Source organism: Cebus imitator, unplaced genomic scaffold, assembly GCF_001604975.1.
Source record: "Cebus imitator isolate Cc_AM_T3 unplaced genomic scaffold, Cebus_imitator-1.0 Scaffold42, whole genome shotgun sequence".
NCBI classification, from domain to species: domain Eukaryota; kingdom Metazoa; phylum Chordata; class Mammalia; order Primates; family Cebidae; genus Cebus; species Cebus imitator.
This window is the reverse complement of record NW_016107357.1, coordinates 10,494,967-10,517,910: the sequence shown is the minus strand read 5'-3', so window position 1 is coordinate 10,517,910 and position 22,944 is coordinate 10,494,967. Positions and strand designations below refer to the sequence as shown.

At 44.1% G+C, this 22,944-nt stretch overlaps 1 protein-coding gene across 1 annotated transcript; it reads left to right on the top strand.

Annotated features, from left to right (window-relative positions):
* Positions 1 to 557: 557 nt before the first annotated feature.
* On the top strand, positions 558 to 21,383 carry LOC108302761 (centriole, cilia and spindle associated protein). Its single transcript, XM_017526490.2, has 4 exons — positions 558 to 706; positions 1,102 to 1,516; positions 17,200 to 17,465; positions 18,785 to 21,383. Exons 2-4 carry the CDS (start codon positions 1,150 to 1,152, stop codon positions 18,959 to 18,961), a joined length of 810 nt encoding a protein of 269 aa, XP_017381979.1. The 5' UTR covers positions 558 to 706; positions 1,102 to 1,149; the 3' UTR covers positions 18,962 to 21,383.
* The last annotated feature ends 1,561 nt before the right edge of the window (positions 21,384 to 22,944 follow it).

The following is a 22,944-nucleotide window of genomic DNA, read 5'->3' as shown; positions in this document are numbered from 1 at the left end:
TTTTAATAAAGGGAAAATAGTGCGGGGCCACTTTTGAAACTGTAACAAATGGGGCAACGTTGTATATTTCTGCACAACGTAAGTGAATCTGTCAAGGTTTTATGTGCAAACGGGTCTCTGAGCGAGTGAAATGGTTTTGATCAATATCTAAAAGAATCTGGGTGGTGTAGACATAAAAGGGAGTTAAAGCCGGAGTAACAGGTGTTGTGAACACAGAGGAGAGGAACGGGGAGGCTTCGAATGTGAACAGAGTGTCGACCTCGGCCGCGGCCTGGGGTGGGGGGGCTGCATCTCCGGAGAGAGGGGGCATCTCTTGCCCCTAACTGACGCCTCCTGCGGAGTGACATGTGCCTGGGGCAGCGTCTGCTAAGACTAGCGAGCGCGGGAACCTCAAATAAGTGGCCCAGGGACCTGGGCCCGGGTCCCTCGGACTGGGAGGCCCGCCCGCACCCCCGCGCCTCGCGCTCTGCACGGAAGCAGCCGTCCTCACGGAGCGGGCGGGGGGGCCGGGGGCCTGGAGCGCGGGGGGAGGCTCCGGGACTGAGGCGGCGCCTCCGCCTCCTGCCTGCCGGGGGAGCGCGGGCCGCCGCGGCGACATCTTGCTCAGGAGAAAAGCGTGCGGGAGAGCGAACCGCGCTTTAGCTGCTGCGCCACGCGCGCCTCGGGCCTGGGCGCAGAGGATCCGCCGGGTACGGCGGGAAAGGAGGTAAGGCCGCCCCGTGGGTCCGCACGCCTCGCTCAGGGGGCGCCTCTGGAGACCCCGGGGCCACCCGATCACCGGCCCCTCGGCTCCCCTGCCTCGCTCCTTCTCCCGCTCAGCCCCCAGATCCCGCGGTCCCCTAGGCGGGACCAGCCCGCAGCCTCCCCGCCTTCAGCCCTCGGAGCAGCCGTCCTCGGCGGCGCGCCCACCGACCTCAGCAGCTCGGGTCCCGCTCGGGCCCCGCCTCCACTGCCGGTCTAGGCCGCCCCCGCCCCCGCCCCGCCCCCGCCGGGACCCGCCCCCCTGCACCCGCCCGGGCGGGGCTCCAGGTTTAAACGTCGCGGCGGGCAGGGCCGGCGGAGGGGCGGGGCGGCCTCTGTGTCGTGTCCCGGGTCCCGTAGGCGGCGGGCAGCGCGCAGCGGCTGGCGCTTGAGGCGGCAGGCGGCATCATGTCCCCGGGGAGCGGGGTGAAGAGCGAGTACATGAAGCGCTACCAGGAGCCGCGCTGGGACGAGTACGGGCCGTGCTACCGCGAGCTGCTGCACTACCGCCTGGGCCGCCGGCTGCTGGAGCAGGCGCACGCGCCCTGGCTCTGGGACGACTGGGGCCCGGCCGGCTCCTCGGAGGACTCGGCATCGTCGGAGTCGTCGGGCGCGGGGGGCCCCGCGCCCCGGTGCGCCCCGCCCTCGTCCCCGCCGCCTGCGGAGCCCGCGGCCCAGGAGGAGGCGGAACGGCGGGCGCGCGGGGCCCTGGAGGAGCATGGCGCGGAGGCCGGGGGCGCGGAGGCCGAGGACGCGGAGGACGCAGCTCTGCCAGGTACTGGGCCCGGAGGGGAGCGCGAGGGGCCTGCACGCAGGAACGGTTTGCTCGAAGCTGTTAGCAGCCAATCTCTATGTTTTTTCTTTTTTGAGACGGAGTCTCGCTCTGTCGCCCGGGCTGGAGTGCAATGACGCTATCTCGACTCACCGCAACCTCCGCCTCCCGGGTTCAAGCGATTCTCCTGCCTCAGTCTCCCGAGTAGCTGGGATTACAGGCTTGCACCACCATGCCTGGTTCTTTTAGTATTTTTAGTAGAGAAAAATGTTGGTCAGGCTGATCTCGAACTCCGGATCTCTCCGTGTTGGTCAGGCTGGTGGCGAACCCCGGACCTCAGGTGATTCAGCCTCCTTAAAGTGCTGGGATTACAGGCGAGCTCGAGCACCGCACCCGGCCGCCAATCTCTATTTCTTGCGCCCCTCGGGGCAGGTTCTTCCTTTCCTTCCCCCCACCCCCCGGAGGCAGAATCCGTCTCTCTTGACAAAATAAGGAAGGGGCAACCTTTGCCACCTTATATTTCCTTAATTAGGTGACTTTCGGTCCAGCCAGCCGTGAACTCAATTGAAGCGCAGCTGGCTGAGTCCGGGGTCTATCCTCCGGGGCTTCTCCGATTTGGCTAAGCACTGAGTCCCATCTGCTTATTTCTAAGCGCCCATTTTTGATCAGAGAAGCCCCAGTTTTCATCAGATTCTCAAAGGTGACCCAAAAGGTTAAGAACCACAGAGCTAAGCTTTTTGTCTGATGAACGGGGCCATTGTTTTCCGTGTTAACTCTGCGACCTCGCTGCGCTGTCCTTATTTTGCGTTTGTTTACGTGAAGTGTTGTATAACTTGGCTGTAGGAGCATCTTTGTAAGTGCTAGGTTCTCTCCCGTTCCGTCCCACCCCATCCTCCCTCGCCCCTCCAGATCCGAAAGCGCTAGTGCTCCCGCTGCCGCGGGTGCTTCCAGCCTTGGCCCTTCAGTCTTGCCTGCTCAGAGGGTTGCAGGGCTGGGGACTGTGAGCATGTGAGGCTGGTGCCGAGGACCCAGCTGAAGCCTCAGTACAGCCTGGAGTAACCAATGGTTCCTTCCTGTTTCTGTAACGTTGGCCAGACACCACCAGATCCCTGGATTTTAAAGAGGCTGGAGTGAGGAAAATAAGGAAAATGCATTGAGAGCCTGTTAGACATTCAGTCACTGATATAGGAATATGTATGTTGTCATTTAATGTTCAAAACAATCCGAAAAGAGACCATGTTTTAATCTCAGTTTTATAGATGAAGAAACAGAAGCTCAGGATCAGTGACTTTATTTATTTATGTATTTTTGTTTACCCGATTGCAAGCCAATCAGACTCTTCCTGGCTTCTCTGTGAGAGGCTGAGGAGGAGATGAAATTTCGGCTCTGAGCCAGGTTGCTTTGCTCTTGGTTGTACCATCTTCAGCTATTTTCGGCTCATCATCGGAGGCAGGGTTGCCTCCTCCCACCATCATGTTACTTGTGAATCCCCACAAATCCTGATGCTTCAGTGATCACTGCTAGAAATGCAAATAACAGAAGGTGGAGGGGGTAGGGAACATGCCTTCCAGATTATTCCTGTGGGCTCTGATTTGCCAGCTAAATTGAGATGTACTTTATCAGGCTAAACGGACTTTTCTCTCCCCCATTGTTTATTGTTTGTGATGGAGCTGTCGAATATTTGCATGCAATAGAAATACAATTTTTAGGCAGCATTGTGATATGGATGGTGCCTGTGTTTACCAGCTCAGGTAAGCTCTGAGTTCATGATTATTTTGGTTTCCGTAGAGATAGCGTCCTCCCAGTTATTTCTTCCCTGCTAACGTTCTGGTTTAGCCATCAGGAAGGAGAATGGATGTTTCTGCTTTCAGGACTCGCGATAGCAGCATCTTTTGTTTTGCTCCTACCTGTAAGAGGCCCTTTGACTCCTGTGTTGTTTGCACAAGATTAAATATCCTGGCTTTTAAGTGAATGGTTTGAAATACTAGAGCAATGAGCACTCTTTTGAGTTTCTACAAGACATAAAAGCTCTTACTTCCCTAGAACCCACAGATTCACATAGAATCATGTAGTTCCGTCTGACTTGTTACAAAAGCACATCAGTCCCCTGCCATACACAACACCCTGGATTTTCCTTTGGTATTTATTTCTGTATCTCCAAGTAACATGACTTTTATTGACATTTGATTGTTTTTTTCAGTTTTTAACATTATCTATTGGTTTTAGTTCTTTTTTACTGATCTCCTCACCCACACACACATGAGCCAGCTCCACACCTGCTCAATACAGTCCTCATAGAGTTTGTTGGATTCATAATTAGTATCTACCATGTTGTGCCCATGGAAAAAGTTGCTCAAAGCTGATCCATACTGTTTCCCATGATTCTCCTTTTTCTTTCACAACATAACCAGCACATCAGGTTCACTATCACTCTTGCCATCTTTAGACACCCCTCCCAGGGCCCCTGACCTACTTCTGTCAGATGTGGCTGCGGCTGTTGTGGCCTGCTGGCTGGTTGGCATCTTGGAAGGGCCCTTGGCCATCCCCCTAGGACCTTTCTTGGCTTCTCTCTTGGTTTGAGTCTCTGTCGTGTGGCCCTCATGTCATCTCCTTTCTTGGTTTACCCCTTCTTGGTGGAGCACATCTTCTAGTGGCTTCCTGAGAGAGGATGGTTCAAAGGTTAGTTTTCCTCAAATGCCAGGAGATGGCTTTATTCTACCCTTACAATTTGGTGAGTATGGCTGGGCACGGAATTCTAGTCTGTACACACTCTGGAGGCATCTCCTCCTATGTATTGTGACAGCTGATGTTACAGACCTGCATCATTCTGATTCTTGATCTGGATCTTTTGTAAGAAATGTGTTCCCCTTCAGGAAGCTTTCAGGGTCTTCTCTTTGGCCTTTGTGTTCTGACGTTTTTCCTTGATCTAGATCTGTTTTCCTTTGCTTTGCTGGGCACTTGGCAGGTCTTTGTAGACAAACTCATGTTTTTAATTTTCTGCAATGATTTCATTTCTATTTTTTTCCCATTTTTTTAAGTCCTTAGTTGGATATTAGACTATCATTTTATCCTCTAATTTTCTAAGTTTTTCTTTACAGATTTTCATCTTTTGTTGTTTTGATTTCTGGGTGATATTCTCAGCTGTATTTTCTAAATTGCTTATTACATTTTCCATTTGAGGGATCCTATTATTCTTTTAAATGTAAGAGCTCTTGAATTGTTTTCTAGGCTAGTGTTCATTCTCTTCCTTCTCTCACTCCTTTCCTTCCCTTTATATTTCTTTTGAAAACATAGTATCTGGTTCCTGATTCATGCATATAGGATTTTATCTTACTGGTGATACATATTAGAAGTTTTTGTTTGTTTTCTTCTCTTCCTGTGTTTCTTCAGCACAGCCTTTCACCTCTTGCCTCTTTGATCCCTGGTTCCTCATTATTATTTAAGGGATGGGCACTAAAAAGCTATTAGGAAATCCCGTGTGTGTGTGTGTGTGTGTGTGTGTGTGTGTGTGTGTGTGTGTGTTGGGGTTTGGGAAGTGCTTGTGGACCATGGGATTCTTTTCCTCCCACTGCCAATACGCTGTGAAGAGTGGTCTAGGCTGTCTCCCATTCCTTACTTCATAGTCACGTTTTCTTTTCAGGTTAGATTTTATTTTTAGCAAAGTTTACACGTGCAGTAATTTAAACAATTTTGGTTAAAATGACAAAACATGACCCTGCCGTATTTCCCACCCATGCCCCTTGCCCCTTTCAACTCCATTTCGCTTTCCTTTCAGCACTGGCCACCCTCTTTTCATTTAGACTTATCTGTTGGCTTTTTGATTGTGAACATTATCTACTGACTTCCCATTATGGGAGATGAGGATTTGGCTCAGGATTTTAGCTTTGTCTCCCCTATTCTACCCCCAGACACATACCGACCCTCATTTCTTCTCCCCCATATCCCCACAATAGTAACTGTATGATTGTTTTGTTTAATCTCTGTTCTGTATTTGAATTATGGCTGTGTAAATATTTGCAGGTGAGCCATGTAATATATTCTGATTTTTTTTGTTAAAATTTATGGTTTTCCTAAAATTAATAATTGTTTCACTTTTTTGTTTGCTCATTTTTTTTGCTCCTACTCCAGTAATAGGATATTAAAAAAAAGCCACCTATCACTGTTTTTTATTTCTTATTTATTTTACCTATCACTAACACCTGAAATAGCCTAATAGTACTATAAAACTTGCCATATGTCAGATATATTAGGTGTTCTGTTTGTTTGATGTCTTTTTTTCCCTCGGAGACATTTTTTGTTTTATGAGCCCTCAATCCCCTTGTTCCAGTCTAGATTTTATACTGCCTAGACCTGGCACAGCTGCTGAACTGGGCTTTCTTTACCATTTCCCTCCTTTAGGTGATCCCCTGCCGTGCACGTCTGGGTCTTCCTTTTGCCTGGCTGATTTCTTCCTTTTGATTAAGCACATCCTCTGTAGAGCCTGTAAAATACTGCATGGGAATTAGAAATTTTATAACCTTGCATATCTGAAAATGCCTTTATTATATCCAGGATTGATATTTTGTCAAGGTAGATAATTCTCGATTGGAAACCTCAGCATTTGAAGGCATTATGATTACACTGAATCCTAGCCTCGGGTCGTAGTCTTGAGAAGTGCCATGCCATTCTGACACCTGCTTTGTGTATGTGACCACCCCCCCCCATATTTGTTTTCATTTCGTTTCGTTGGAAGCTTTTGGGAGATTCTTTTTATCCTAGATGTTCTAAAATTTTATGATGTGCCTGTGTGTGTCTTTTTTCATTCATTTGGCTGGGCCTTTTCATTCTGGAAGCTTCTCTCAGTTCAGTGATAGTTCCTATTTTTCTGTTTAAAAATAATTTTCGCTGCTCCATATGCTTTATTTTCTTTTTCTATAATTATCCTTAGTTGGATGGTGTACCTCCTGGATCAGACCTCTAACATTTTTACTTAAAAATGTTTCAACATTGGAATTTGGAATTTTTGGTTCTATTTTTTGGGAGAACCCTTCATTTTTATCTTTCAATATTTCTATTGAAATTTTAAATTCTCACCTTAGTTTTAAATTCCCAAGAGATCATCTATTTCTGGTCTCTAATGTTCTTTACATTAAAAAAAAAATAGCATTCTGTTTTCAGATTTCTTTTAACCTACAAAGAAGAAAGAAGGCCAGAAATATCTTTTCGGAGCTGCCTTCCATTCCCTGCCTTGTCTTTTCCTGCATAGTTTTCTTCCTTACTAACAAGAGGATGTACTCAGATGTTTGCTCTTAGCCTGTCTGCTCATGTTTAAGAGTAAGGCCTGAAAGAGCCTTTTAGGAGCTCTGTGCATGGGGGATACCTGTTTTCTGTAATTGGATGAGGACCCAGCTGTTCCTCTGGGGACTCCAAACATGTCCACCTGCCAGCATCTGTTGAGTGAGCTGCCCAGACAGTGCATCTGCAGCCTCCTGTCTCCTGGGGAATAAGCCTGGCACCAGCATCCTGGGAACAGGGATGGAGGAAAGCGCTGAGAGAGGTCTCCTTCTTTACCGTGAGGCCTTTCAGCTCATTCTGTTTTCAGGAAGCTGTTACCCTTGGCTTCTGCTGTCCCTAGGGTCATCTCAAGTGCAAGCCTACCCTGCTTCTGCCACTCAAGACTGAAATCCACACACCTTTTGGGTTGAAGAGGGGCGACCACCTGGCATATGAACTAGGGGAAATAATGTAAAAGAAGTATCAATTGCTGTGTAATAAAATTACCATGAAAATCAGTAGCTTAAAACTAGTAAAAACAGTTGTCCCTTCGTAGCTGTGAGAGATTGTTTCCAAGACACCCCCATGGATACCAAAATCTGTGGATATTCAAGTCCCTATATAAAATGGTGTAGTATTTGCATATAACCTGTGCACATCCTCCTATATACTTTAAATCATCTCTAGATTACTTATAATAGCTAATACAATTAAATACTAGGTAAATAGTTATGCTGTATTTTTAATTTATATTACTTTTTTTGTTGTATTATTTTTTATTTATTAATTGAAAATATTCCCAAATATTTTCAATTCATGGTTGAATGAGCATGCAGATGCAGAACCTCTGGATATGGAGGCCCCCCACCTGCTGACCTCCTTTGCTGGTGCTATGGTTTTCTGGGCTGGAAGTTGGCCCTGGGCAGTGAGACACCTTGTCTACAGCCTCTACTGGGAGGCTCCAGGCTGGAGGGGCCCGGCTGGGCTGTTGCTGGGACTCTCACATGCATGGCCTCCTCCTGTGCCTGGCCTTCCTCAGAACACACTGGCTGGTCTGTAAGGACAGCGTCTGGAGACAGACCGAGAGGATACTGCATTGCTTTTTCTCTTTTATCCTCAGGAGCTCTGCAGGCCCTTCCTCACCCATTCTACCCTCACTGGGGAAGTTATTATTTGGTGCAAAAGTAATTGCAGGTTTTGCCATTACTTTCAATGGCACAAAGCCCAGGTTCAAGGCGAGGGCCCATGGATCCCAACTCTCAATGGAGCACATCCATATTATAGTCAGAAGAGCACAAGGGCTGGGGTGCTGATTGATGCCGAACTTCTGGAAAAGATGATCCACTTCACTAGCCTTCTGAGGAAGCTGGCGCCTCATACAACTCTTTAATTTTTTTTTTTTTTTTTTTTTTTTGACAGGGTCTCAGTCTGTCACCCAGGCTGGAGTGCAGTGGCATGATCTAAGCTCACTGCAGAATTGACCTCCCAGGTTCAAGTGATCCTCCAGCCTCAGCCTCCTGAGTAGCTGGGACCACAGGCGTGCATCACCATACCTATTTTTCCCATTTTTAATTTATAGTAGAGATGAGGTCTCACTATGTTGCCTAGCTGGTCTTAAACTCCTGAGCTCAAGAAATCCTCCCATCTTGGCCTTCCAAAGTGCTGGGATGATAGGCGTGAGCCACCACACCTGGCTCATATGACTCTTTCTAGGGCCCAGCTTCTATCCTGGAGGCATTTCCCCTCTGGCAGTTAGGATTCATCCTGCTCAGTTCTGTGAGACCATTTTTACCTCTTCACCTCCTTTTCTTTTCTCCAAATTTTATTGATGCCTTTTGCCTGATGTCATCACCTCCCTTGCTCTCTGTCCTTGTGGCTTTATACCTTTTTTCCTTCACTTTAGTAGGATTTGGGGAGGAAGAGACTGTAAACCTTAAGGGATTAGGAAGCACAGGTTTTCAGTGTATATTTAACCTGAACCTTCCAATTTGCTATATTTTTTAAACTTATTTTTATTTTTACTTTTTTTTTCTGTTCCTTGATCACACTTGCCAGAGGTTTGTGAATTGGTTTAGTTTTTCTCCATGCTGAGGATTTGTGAATTCTCTTTATGGTATATTTTCTTATTATCTTTTTTCCTTACTTTAATTTTCTTTGGGTTTATTTTGCTCTTTTCTAACTTTTTGAAATGGATGCTTATTATTGATTTTTTTGTCCCCTGTTTTTTTCTCTTTTGATATATTCATTTTAGGCTATAAATTTCCCTCTGATAACTGCTTTAGCTGCATCATGTATGTTTTGCCATGTAACATTTTTACTCAAACTCATTTTCTAATTTTCATTATAATTTTTAAAAATAGTCACAAAAAATTATAAAATTTAACATTTATGTGTAGTATCCACATAAGGAAGCAAACCCGACGAAAACAAGCAATGGGGAAAGGATTCCCTGTTTAATAAATGGTGTTGGGAAAATTGGCTAGCCATGTGCAGAAAGCAGAAAGTGGACCCCTTCCTGACACCTTACACTAAAATTAACTCCAGATGGATTAAAGACTTAAACATAAGACCTAACACCATAAAAACCCTAGAAGAAAACCTAGGCAAAACCATTCAGGACATAGGCATAGGCAAGGACTTCATGACTAAAACAGCAAAAGCACTGGCAACAAAAGCCAAAATAGACAAATAGGATCTAATTAAACTCCAGAACTTTTGTACAGCAAAAGAAACAATTATTAGAGTGAACTGGCAACCAACAGAATGGGAAAAAATTTTTGCAATCTACCCATCTGACAAAGGGCTAATATCCAGAATCTACAAAGAACTAAAACAGATTTACAAGAAAAAAAACAAACAAACCCATTCAAAAGTGAGCAAAGGATATGAATAGACACTTTTCAAAAGAAGACAAATATGTGGCCAACAAACATATGAAAAAATGCTCATCATCACTAGTCATTAGAGAAATGCAAATCAAAACCACATTGAGATACCATCTCATGCCAGTTAGAATGGCGATCATTAAAAAATCTGGGGACAACAGATGCTGGAGAGGATGTGGAGAAATAAGAACACTTTTACACTGTTGGTGGGAGTATAAATTAGTTCAACCATTGTGGAAGACAGTGTGGCAATTCCTCAAGGACCTAGAAATAGAAATTCCATTTGACCCAGCAATCCCATTACTGGGTGTATATCCAAAGTATTATAAATCATTCTTTTATGAAGACACATGCACACATATGTTCATTTTGGCACTGTTTACAATAGCAGAGACCTGGAACCAACCCAAATGCCCATCGATGATAGACTGGATGGGGAAAATGTGGCACATATACACCGTGGAATACTATGCAGCCATAAAAAATGATGAGTTCGTGTCCTTTGTAGGGACATGGATGAATCTGGAAACCGTCATTCTCAGCAAACTGACACAAGAACAGAAAATCAAACACTGCATCTTCTCACTCATAGGCAGGTGTTGAACAATGAGAACACATGGGCCCAGGGAGGGGAGCATCACACACTGGGGTCTATTGGAGGGGACTAGGGGAGGGACGGGGGGTAGGGAGGTTGGGGAGGGATAACTTGGGGAGAAATGCCAGATATAGGTGATGGGGGGATGGAGGCAGGAAATCACATTGCCATGTGTGTACCTATGCAACAATCCTGCATGATGTGCACATGTACCCCAGAACCTAAAATGCAATAAAACATATATATATATATTTTAAAAAAAGAAGAAAAGAAAACATATATTCCAGCCTGGTCAACATGGCAAAAAATATAAAAATTAGCAGGGTGTGGTGGCACACACCTGTCATTCCAGCTATTTGGGTGGCTGAGACACAAGAATCACCTGAACTCAGGAGGTGGCAGTTGCAGTGAGCTGATATTATGCCATTGCACTCCAGCCTGGGTGGCAGAGTGAGACTCTGTTTCAAAACCAACCAACCAACCAACAAAAAAACCCTAATGCAAACGGTGTACTCAATGAGGAAATGAGAAATGTTCCCAATGATACCAGAATTAAGAAAGGAATGTCCTCTGCCGGGCACGATGGCTCACACCTGCAGTCCCACCACTTTGGGAGGATGAGGCAGGTGGATCATGAGGTCAGGAGTTTAAGACTAGCCTGGGTGACAGAGTCAGATTCTGTCAAAAAAAAAAAAAGAAAGAAAGGAAGGAAGGAAGGAAAGAAAGAGGAAGGAAGGAAGGAAGGAAGGAAGGAAGGAAGGAAGGAAGGAAGGAAGGAAGAAGGCCCTCTATTACCACTACTTGGAATTTTGAAAAATGGTGCTGAAATACACATAACACATGTTATTATTTTAACCACTTTTAAAATTAATTATTACTATTTTTTGTGATGGAATCTCATTCTGTCACCCAGGCTGGACTGTAGTGGCGTGATCTTGGCTCACTGCAACCTCTGCCTCCCAGGTTCAAGTGATCCTCCCACCTCAGCCTCTGGAGTAGCTAGGCCCACAGGCATGTGCCACCACGCCCAGCTAATTTTTTGTATTTTTAGTAGATACAGAGTTTCACCATCTTGGCCAGGCTGGTCTTGAACTCCTGATCTCGTGATCCACCCATCTTAGCCTTCCAAAGTGCTGGGATTACAGGCATGAGCCATGTGCCTGGCCTTATTAATTTATTTTTGAGACAGCCTCTGTCAGCCAGGCTGGAGTGCAGTGGCACAATCATCATTCACTGCAGCCTCACCTCCTGGGCTCAAGAATCCTCCCAGCTCAGCCTCCCAAGTAGCTGGGACCATAGTTGTGTGCCACCGTGCTTGGCTCACTAAGAAAAAAATATTGTGTCGGGGGTACTGGGCACAGTAGCTTATGCCTGTAATCCCGGCACTTTGGGAGGCTGAGGCGGGCAGATCACTTGAGCCCAGGGGTTCAAGATCAGCCTAGGAAACATGGCAGAACCCTGTCTCTACCAAAAAATACAAAAATTAGTTGGGTGTGATGGTGTGCACTTGTAGTCCCAGCTACTTAGGAGGCTGAAGTGTGAGGATTGCTTAACTCTGGGAGGTAGAGGTTGCAGTGAGCCAGTATTATGCTACTGCACTCCAGCCTGGGCAACAGAGTGAGACCCTGTATGAAAAAATTTTTTTTTCTTTTTGGTAGAGACAGGATTTTTCTATGCTGGCCAGGCTGGTCTCAAACTCCTGGGCTCAAGTGATTCCCCTGCCTCAGCCTCCCAAAGTACTGGGATTACAGGTGTGAGCTACTGCTCCTAGCCTCCTTTAACTAATTCAAAGTGTACAGCTTGGCCAGGTCCAGCACTTTAGGAGGCTGAGGCAGGCGGATCACTTGAGATTAGGAGTTTGAGACCAGCCTGGCCAACATGGTGAAACCCCATCTCTACTAAAAAATACAAGAAATTAGCCAGGCATGGTGGCGTGTGCCTGTAGTCACAGCTACTGGGGAGGCTGAGGCAGGAGAATTGTTTGAACCTGGGAGGTGGAGGTTGCAGTGAGCTGAGATCGCACCACTGCACTCCAGCCTGAGCAACAGAGTGGGACTCCTTCTCAGAAAAATGAAAATAAAATAAATAAAGCACACAGCTCAGTGGCATTAAGTACCTTCACATTTTTGTGCAACCACATTTTCATTTTGATCTATAGGTTATTTAGAAATGGTTTTAAGTTTTGAAACTGGGAGGGATTTTTAGAAGTTTTTTTGTGTATCTAGTTTAATTACATTATGGTTAGAGAATACATTTTATATAATTTCAATTGTAAACATATTAAGATTTCTTTATGGCCTTGGATATGCAGATTCTTATAAATGTTCCGTATATGCTTTATAAGGGTTTATATTCTGCAGTTGTTGGGTGCAGTGTTCTATATACATCTATTCGGTCAAGTTTATTAATTCTGTTTAAATGCATTTAAAACATCAGACTCTTCAGTACAGCTCTCTCTGTGATGATGGGCATGTTCTCCATCCACACTGTCTACCAGGGTAGCCACTGGCCACATGTGGTTACTGAGCACTTGAACAATAACTAGTGTAACTGAGGAACAGAATCTTTAATTTTATTTACTCTTCATTAAAATTTAGGCCAGGCATGGTAGCTCATGCCTGTAATTTCAGCACTTTGGGAGGCTGAGGTGGGCGGATCACAAGGTCGAGAACTCAAGACCATCCTGGTCAACATGGTGAAACCCCATCTCTACTAAAAATACAAACATTAGCTGGGTGCGGTGGGGCGCGCCTGTAGTCCCAGCTACTCGGGAGGCTGAGGCAGGAGAATCGCTTGAACCCAGGAGGTGGAGGTTGCAGTGAGCTAAGATTATGCCACTGCACTCCAGCCAGATGACAAAGTGAGACTCATCTCAAAAAAAAAAAAAAAATTTAGTAACCACATGTGGCTCATGGCTATTGTATTGGACCGCCAGCTCTAAATTGAGACCGAATTTATTTTTATTTGAATGTTCTGCCAATTACTGAGAAAGGGGCATTGTAATCTTCCACCATTACTGGTGGAAATGCTGTTTTTGTTTGAAGACGTCTTTATTTTAAACTGTTTTTTCAAACAGAGTTTTAGAAACATACACTTATTGTTTGGAAAAAACTCTCAAATTCTTTTTCCTCTGGTGTCACACAACAATCAACACAGACTTCTGTGACCCCAAAATATGTGGGGCTATCTGTGAACCTAAAATATGTGGGGCTATCTCCCCTTCAGCAAGCAAGCCGTCACTTCTTCAGCAGATACCCACTGCAGTTCAGTTCCAACACCGTCTGCCTGGAGACAGCGTCAGGTCCCACCGGTTGAGGGCTCCGTCTCACAGACTCCCCTGCTTCCCACCAGTCACAATCCAGGCCTTGGGAACTTCTGACTGATCAGCCTTAAATTGGGGATCCCATGAGCTCTGTTTAGGTTTGATTAATTTGCTGGATCGGCTCACAGATGTCAGAGAAACACTTAACGTTTGCCGGTTTATTATAAAGGATATTACAGGCTGGGCACAGTGGCTCACGCCTGCAATCCCAGCACTTTGGGAGGCCAAGGTGGGTGGGGCACTTGAAGTCAGGAGTTCCAGACCACCTTGGTCAACATGATGAAACCCCGTCTCTACTAAAAATACAAAACTTAGCCAGGCGCGGTGGTGCATGCCTATAATCCCAGCTATTTGGGAGGCTGAGGTGAGAGAATTGCTTGAGTCTGGGAGGCGGAAGTTTCAGTGAGCTGAGATCACACCATTGCATTCTAGCTTGGGCAACAGGGCAAGATTCTGTCTCAAAAAAAAAAAAAAGGGGGGATATCAGAAAGGACACAGATGAAGAGATGCATGGGACGAGACATGGGGAAAGGGGTGTGAAGCTTCTTTGCCTTCTCGCCAGCCTCCAGGAACCTCCTGAGCTCAGCTACAATCAGAAGGCAGGAAGATTAGAGTCTTGCCTTGGGGCAGGGGAGAGTAGAGCGGAGAGATTCTGCTTCGGAGGAGTGCTCCTGAGGTTTAACACACCCAACATATCACAAAAGGCTGGAACAGGGGCTATGGGAGTTATGAGCCATGAACTGTGAACAAAAACCAACTGGCATATAGGCGTGCACACACATACACACACATGTATAATACCACACGTATGTACACTTCTCTTGTGCCAGCCACAATTTCAAGAGTTTTACAAAAGAGTTTTATAAATATTAACGTTACGGTGATGAGTTTTACCTTTTCTGTATTGTCCATCTTTTCTCTCCTCCTGTTGCAGGTCATTCTTGCGTCTTTCTATAAGCACAGCTATTTCGTAGTCTGAATAAAGACTCCTTGGATTTCAGGCCTCTTGCTCCTCCGGGTCCCCCTCTTTACCTTCCCTCCTGTGTGCCCGGTTGCCTTTCCAGCACACTGGTCGTTGCATTGGAAAAGTTATTTCTAGGAATAATTTGAGGCCTAAAGGTTTCCTGAGAAGATTTTAGCTTCTTGTGTTGGCTACCTGTAGACATGGCTAGCCTGGAGCCAGTTTTGAATTTCATTTAGCTTTTCCAGGTCATCCTTAGTGGGGAGGGTGGGTCCAGTAGCCCCCCAGAACTAGGATGGGTAGGCTGTACTCTGCTCAGTCCCCAGCCAGCTGGGGTCTGGTTCCCCCACCCCAGACCTCCCCTCTGGCACCAGTGACCACGAGCTGCCAAGGCAAAGTCTCTTCATCTTCATCCTGCCAATCTCTCTGTAATATTTGGAATGATTTAATTGTGCTTTCTTTTTCTGAAACTCTTTGCTCAGCCTCTTTCCTGGTTATTTTTTTACTCTCTTGCTACCCTTCCTCTGCCCCCATCTTGGGTTCTCCTTTCTTTGCCTGCTCATTAAACAACGGTGTCCCTGGGCCCGTTGGTGCCTCCTCTCCTTTGGCTCTGCATTTCTCCTGGGTGACCTGGTCCACAACGAGAGCCGTGGCTTTCATCTCCATGCTGTCCTCTTTTCTGAGCTCCAGTTGATTGTCCGGCTACCGGGACCAGGAGTGTCTTGCATCCGAGGTGGCAAGCACCCTTTCCTCATCCTTTGTGGGGCCTGTGTCGGGGGATGGCATGACCATCCACTCCGAACACCTGCAGGAGCCACAGAACACAGCATCCACATGGTCCTTCCTGGGGTCCTCATGGTGTCTGTCCGTCCGTCCGCCTGTCAGTCTGCTTCAGTGTTGCTGGGCTGTCTGCTTTGGAGGGACCTTGTTTTTTTGAGACGAAGTTTTGCTCTTGTTGCCCAGGCTGGAGTGCAGTGGTGCGATCTCAGCTCACTGCAACCTCTGCCTCCTGGGTTCAAGCGATTCTCCTGCCCCAGCCTCCTGAGTAGCTGGGATTACAGGCATGTGCCACCACACCTGGCTAATTTTTTTACTTTTAGTAGAGACGGGGTTCTACCATGTTAGTCACTATGGGAGCCCACATTGGCCTCCCATAGTGCTGTGATTATAGGTGTAAGCCACCGTGCCTGGCTGGAGGGTCCTTGTTAAAAAGCCTCCTGGCACAACCTCCCAGCTGGTCTGATCAGTATGTTTTTCTAACTGACCACTCTTCCCCTATCTCTGATCATCCTCAACTTTAAAGGGAAGTAGAAATAGACAAGAGAACAGTCATGACTAAAGGTAGTAATGGTGAAATTCTGTCCTACAGAGGTGATGAGACCTTGTAATAGCAATCTATAAAACTATCACTGATAGCTGGGTGCAGTGGTTCAGGCCTGTAATCCCAGCACTTTGGGAGGCTGAGGCAGGAGGATTGTTTGAGGCCATGAGTTTGAGACCAGCCTGATCAACATAGCGAGACCCTATCTCTACAAGAAATTTTTAAAAAAATTACTGGAGCATGGTGGTGCACACTTGTCGTCCCACCTTTCCAGGAGGCTGAGGTGGGAGGATCACTTGAGCTCAGGAGGTTGAGGCTGCAGTGAGCCATGATCATACCACTGCACTCCAGCCTGGGCAACAGAGTAAGACCCTGTCTCTAAAAAAGGAAACAGAAAGATAAAATCATGACCAAGAGCAAAACTCCGGAGCATCTGAAAAAAGGTCTCCCATGGCCTAAACAAACGGTCACCTCAGATGGAGCCCTAGACCCATCAGGAACTCCTACTTCAGTGGAACTGTAGGTGGAAGGAAACACAGGCTTACAAAGGGTTAATACCGAATCACACTGATTTCATAAAAAAGTAAAGCTTAAAAAATAATAAATGGGAAAATCATAAAAGGTAGTTCAGGGGAATAGGTATTTTTTTAGAGTATGTCCTTGCTATTTGAGGATAGCAAGGTGGGGCAGCCACATTCACCACCAGAGGTTCCCCAGAATTTAGGGGTGTGGTACAGACCTGGGCCTGATTCATGGAGTCATTTCCATTGCAAGTGTTGCAGAAGCCCCCTTAAAACTGGGCCCTCACTTCATGGGGAATGCCTGTCTGCGCACCTAGGCGGTAATGATGGAAACCACTCTCTGTGCTGTGGAGGGGCTTTCAGATGGAACATCTCTCAGGAGGAGCATGGAGGGACTAAGGAGCATTTTTGGGTGGAGTAACTCAAACACCAACCTTCTGCAGCTGCTGGAGGATGACCTCAAATCCAGATCTTTCCCTGAAGCAAAGCAAAATTGAGATGATTGGATTTATCTTGGGGAATTGAGGAGAAAGCCCTTAGGCTGTGGTGCTCTCTAGCTTTTAACATTCCAGATGCTAAATCTTAGAATCTGAGTGGCAGTGGTTCAATCTTGGTATATTTATTGTTGATTTTAAAATGAGATAAATGGTCTGAAAATTGCCATGCTAACTTTTTCCTATCTTTCTGCTTTAAGTGGATATGAGTTGAGCCATAAGTGAAAATGTTACTGACTTTAGCATTATGATTTTTCAACCTAAATATTTAAAGTAATTATATATAAACCTGATTTCAAAGTATATTTTCATCTCATTTATCTCTTTCCAAAAGCACTGCCAGGGAAAGATGTAGAAGAGAAACCTGAACAACCAACCAGGCCAAGAGAGACTGACAAATCACCTGCCAGGACGGAGCCTCGACAGCAACCAAGTGCCTTATTTGCTAGAGGAAACAGGAAAGCAGTTAAAAGTCCCCAAAGATCATCAAGCAAAATAAAAGAAAAACATCCATTTGCTCTTTATGGCTGGGGAGAAAAACAGACGGATACAGGAAGCCAGAAGACTCACAACGTTTGCGCATCCGCTCCTGTGCACGAGGTCTGCTCTGGGCCCTTGTGGTTCTGTGTTCCCTGTAAGAGTGGCGAGCAGGGCCATGTGCCTGTCATTGGGCATCACGTCTTTGGCCACTGGGTGCTTTGGGCCCATGGGAGATCTTAGGGGATAGCATGGTGGGCTGGGGAGCTCACCAAACCTTCGGAACCTCTGATTAATCAAAGGAGGATTCTGCATGTTGGTTGCCTGGAGAGTGAGGGGTTTTGGCTGGGAGTTACCTGGTACCCAGAAGGGTTTAGTGACACCAAGCTGGGCAAAAAAGTAGTTGCTGAGTTGGGGTTCGCAAGTTCCTGGAGGGCCAAGAGGTAAGGAGGAGCAGCACAGCCAAGGCTGACGACGGCCCGTCTGATTTGCCACTGGCCTCTTGAGCTGTTTAGGTTTCCTTCAGCTTCAGTAACCTGGCACTTTGACTCCTTTATCTTTGGTTTGTCTGATTGATTGATTGCTTGGCATCTGCCATAGACTCCCTGTTGCTCTTCTGATGAAATTCAAATGACTGCATTTCCCCTCTTCATCCATAATGAATGCATTTTACTCCCAGGAGCTTTAGTTCTCCCCTGATTTAGCCTTAGCTTGTCCCCCTGTATCAAGGCCTGGAAACATTTCAAATGAGAGGATCTTTGTGTGGAGTCACAAAACATGTACCTTAGCATTACCACCGTTACGACAGCCTGAAGCAAAGCGTGCGTCTAAGGAAGCAGAAAGGGGAGCTGCAAACAATTCTGGATAAATAGCATGATGAAAATTTCACCGAACAGACTTCTGAACCCTAGCAGATGGTGTTATTTGTAGTGATATTTGAGATAACAAAGCCGCCGTTTAACAAAAGATCTCTGACAAGTCCACAGGATTAATTTGAACAGGATTTATCTGTAGTATAAGATGTCTTAGGTGATAAAATCCCTTGAGATGTGTTTGGTATACTGATGGTAAACATTTAAAGTTCTTTTATTTCCCCTGCTTCTCATGAGCTGTATATGAGTCTCTAATGAAATACTTATGCTTAATGCTAAGCAGTTTGGACAAATTTCCAGAGCCAGTTCTAGAAGCACATGCAAATTAGTTGCTTACCATCTCTGTCTAACATTTAATTTGCTGTTGCTTAGTTTCATTATCCCTGAAATGAATCAAATGAGAGTAGCGTCAAGTGAGAATGGCTCTTCTGTGGAAATTTTTATGTAAAGAAGAACTCTAGAGAGGCGGGGCTTGGTGACCTGGCAATAGCCAGCTTCATGGCAACCTCTGTTGAACATTAGTATAATAGCCACTCAAGTTACTATCCTTTTATTTTGAACTCTCTTTAGATTCATGAATCAGCATTACGAGCCAAGAACAGAAGACAGGTGGAAAAAAGGAAACTGGTTGCCCAAAGGCAGCGTGCCCACTCTGTGGATGTAGAGAAGAACAGAAGGTTGAAGGCTTCCTCCTCAGAGAACCCGTGGATGACAGAATACATGAGGTGCTATTCAGCGAGAGCTTAAAGAAACACTTGCGTGGACGGCCTCTTTTAAAAAGTATCAATGACCAAAAGGAAAAACAAAACAAAAACCGTCAAAAGAAACTGGACACAGGTTTAAGAAACCAACTGATTATGCAAGGTTTTTTTTAGGGAATTTGTAAAAGACTGTTTTATTTTGATGAATATTGGTCACCTACCTCAGCAGTAGGGCAGACAGTTGAAGCCATAGACATTTGGTTATTTATGAAGATAATTCCCTAAATCTTTGATATTCTTATAAGGGTTTTGTTTTAAAGCATCTTAGTCTTTTAAGATTCTGACACCAAATGCCTTTAAATGGCGACGGATGCTTACACTTCAGTATTCTTTTCATAAGTTTAGGTAGAGCCTATTTTCATCTTGTTCTAAAAAACTTTCCAGATTCCGTAGCTATAAGACCATTCCATCCTACAACGTAAGACTCGTTTTCCTTATGTGCTATTTTCTTTCTGAAAGAATATCAAGTCAAAAATGAGTGTCAACACTGCTATTGATTCCATGTATAATGAAACTAGAACTTTGCTAGTTCCTGAAAAATTTAAACTTGTTTGTATTTCAGTTCAGCAGCATCTTCATGTAGATTGTGATATTTAAGAATTATCTGGGCTGGGTGAGGGTCTCTTTTTCTCTTTCAGTGAGCATCTAAGCACTTATTGTTTAATAGTTTAATAGCTCAAATACATTCCAATAGATGAAGTGCACACAACACAATATGTGTGTAGAGTAGTAGTGAAGTTTCTTTTGAGTCAAAGACTCACTTTTTTATTGCAAGTTTTTTTATTTTTAGAACACATACTGTGGATTCAGTCCCTTGTCACACTCAATCTTTTGGCATACACCTGCTGTGGACTTTTGCCTCTTCTATAATAGCTGGCAATGACATTTTGAACTTACAGCGTGGAATTGCATTTAGTACTCAGCATTGCTTGTTCCCCTGGGATGGGGACCGGTGTTAAGATGCCTGTTAGACAGACTGCCCACCCCGACTTTCTCTACTTTTTCTTTACAGCACTGAACAATAACAAAGTCTTGATGATGTACAGTGTTCAAACTTTAGGTTGAAATACATTACTCTTTGATTCCTAGCTAGTAGCTCTTGTCTGCACTTTAATGGGAGAGAATGGTGGTGTGTGGATAGGCATAAATTTATGTAAATAGTGCTCCTTCTCTTTAGTATGTTTGCTTTTGGGGTAGAAAAATGATTTTAAAAAACACTGGTTTCCATCAAATGGATGACATCCTCTCAGTCCTGTGGAGATAGGAATCTACTAGAAGGACGTGTGCTAAATTCCTTACAAGAGATAAGAAAGGTGCTTTGCCTATGCCAGCTTGGCACCTGAAGATGCGTGAGTGGACGTGAGGCTGAACATTACCTTGATATTTTTCTCTGGGTCTTTGGAAGACCACAGTCAATTTTTAGAACAGATTGGTTTCATTCCCTATAAAATCTTCACATGTGATCATAACTGTTTAAGCTTTGAAAACACATACTGAAGTATTGTGAGCTTTAAAAAACTTTTTAAATATTTGCATAGTTTTAAGGTGAATTTGTTTCCTTAGAGAGCTCTCCTAATACATTGAGTTGTATATTTCAAAAGAGGAAATTTTACATGTTGTCCAAAACAACCTTGCTAGTAACCGGTGAATTTTGGTATTAACTATTATTAAAGTCTTTAAATGACACAGGTACCTAAAGATCACCTTAACGTGTGGTGTAGTTAGCCGATTGTGAAAACTGTTCCTTTAAAGTCACTTCTTGCATGTTTGGTGTTAGCCATCCAGCTCAGGCTGTGTTGCAGCTGACAATCTAGAAAAGACGGCCTTGGAGAGTGCTTCAGGCCCCACACTGATGGAATGCCTTAGAAACCCGACTTCCTCTAGATTTGAACACCCAGACTTTTCTCTTGTTTAGAAAACAGACTTCTATTTAATGTACTTACTACTTAAAACTCCAGACAGAGGTAAGACCTAGAAGGCAAATATTGGCCATTTTTTTCTTCTTTTTAGGTGAAAGACAAATGAATGAGATTTTTAAAGTACTTTTAAAGTGCATGAATTGTGAATTAATCAGTATGAATTGAAAGCCTTCATCTTATGTCCAAGTCCTTAGTTGGTTAGGGTTTCTTTTCCTCCTTTTTTAAAGAGTGACAATTACCTTTTGAACCTGTGAAAATTTTAAGAGTTGATACAATATGATGGTCTCCTTTTCATTCTAGAAATGAATATGGTTGTAATCGTGTTTCTAATTCTTGGGACAGCCTTCAAGACAGTGAGATAGTTTAAAAATTACCTTTCATGTTGAAAAAGTCTGAAACTGAGAATCCAGTGATACTTAAATGCTACATAAAACTCTTTTAAAATTTTTGATTTCAAGTTCTTAATTAAAACAATTTGTCATAAATGTGCTTTTGTTTTTTTATGTTATTGTTTTTAATATAAAAGTAATAGAATATTGAAGCAATAATGTCTAGCACTCTGCTGGACATTAAGTCCACGGGAGGAGAAGTGAATGGGAATTGGTTCTTTGTCTTTTAGCTGCTCTTATTTAGGAGCTGTTAAAACACTTGACACCTCTGCTGACATAGATACGCTGCTCCTTAAAATTTCTAAGCACATTTATTCATTTTTAAAATGCATCTTTAAAAGATTATAGTTAATAGTTGTACCTTTTAGTGAATATTGTATTTACTTGGAAATATTTGACTGAATGAATCTTTAAAAGACTCATTTTAAAAATGAATACATGTAGAATAGGCTATAAGGTGATCTCCTTGCATATTATATAGGAGGCGTATGTTTATGCCATTTCATATGCAATCTTTGTCATTGTGTTCATCAAAGATCAATTGCTAGCAACTTGAAGGGTGTATGTGTATATATATATGTGTGTGTGTATATATATGTGTGTGTGTGTGTGTGTATATATATATATATATATATATACACACACACACACACACTTAGGTCACTTGAACTCAGCTGACTAGATTGTAAGAAAGAGAGCAAGCAATATGGCTGTTATTGGAAGCCATTATTCTTTCCAGAAAAGAATTCTGCACAGTTTGTAAGTTAAATCTGTAGGGTCTTCCGCTATCCTTTTTTAGGTTGATAACGCTGTACTGGGCGGACTTTGTACATGGAATGTTATGGTACAGTCGCCTCTCAGGATCCATGGGACATTGGTTCCAGGCCTCCCTTAGAATGCCAGACTTCACGGACACTCAAGCTGCTTCTATAAAATGGTGTAATATTTGCATATAACATAGACACATCCTCCTGTATACTTCAGATCATCTCTAGATTACATAAAATACTGAATACAATGTAAATGCTCTGTAAATAGTTGTTACACTATATTGTTTAGGGAATAATGACTAGGGAAAAAAAGCCTGTACATGTTCGGCACAAATGAAATCATCCTTTTTTCCCCAAATATTTTCAATTCATATTTGGTTGAATCCATGGATGCAGAACTCACAGATACAGAGGGCAGACTGTACTTTCTTTAAAATGTTCAAAAGTATTACCAGCAAAGAGAAGGCGGAGCAAAGCATATATAAGAAGTAAAACAGTTTTTCTTGTTGGCTGCTTCGGTGGAAATCAGTTTAATGGATAGTTTTACATTTTACTGGGCTAGATTAAAAATGGTGCTAATATTTATGTAGCTTGATTCTGTAGTTGCTTTTGTGTCTAACTTAATACCAGACCCATATAAGGTCCTTACTACATAATTTTGTGATCAGTTAAAGGATATTTTAAAGAGTGATCTTAAAACTATGACCTGGTCATTTCAAAATGTTTGCATTTGAAATGAATTTTTGTATTATAGGGTGGATGTGGAGTTATTCGGTGCAAGGTGTGCTTCATACCAAATCCTATGCAAGGAGCTCTGTCTAGATTTTTTGTCCACATTTGCCTCCTTCAAGCCTGCTAGTATGAGATGGAAAAAAAAAATCGATTGCTCTT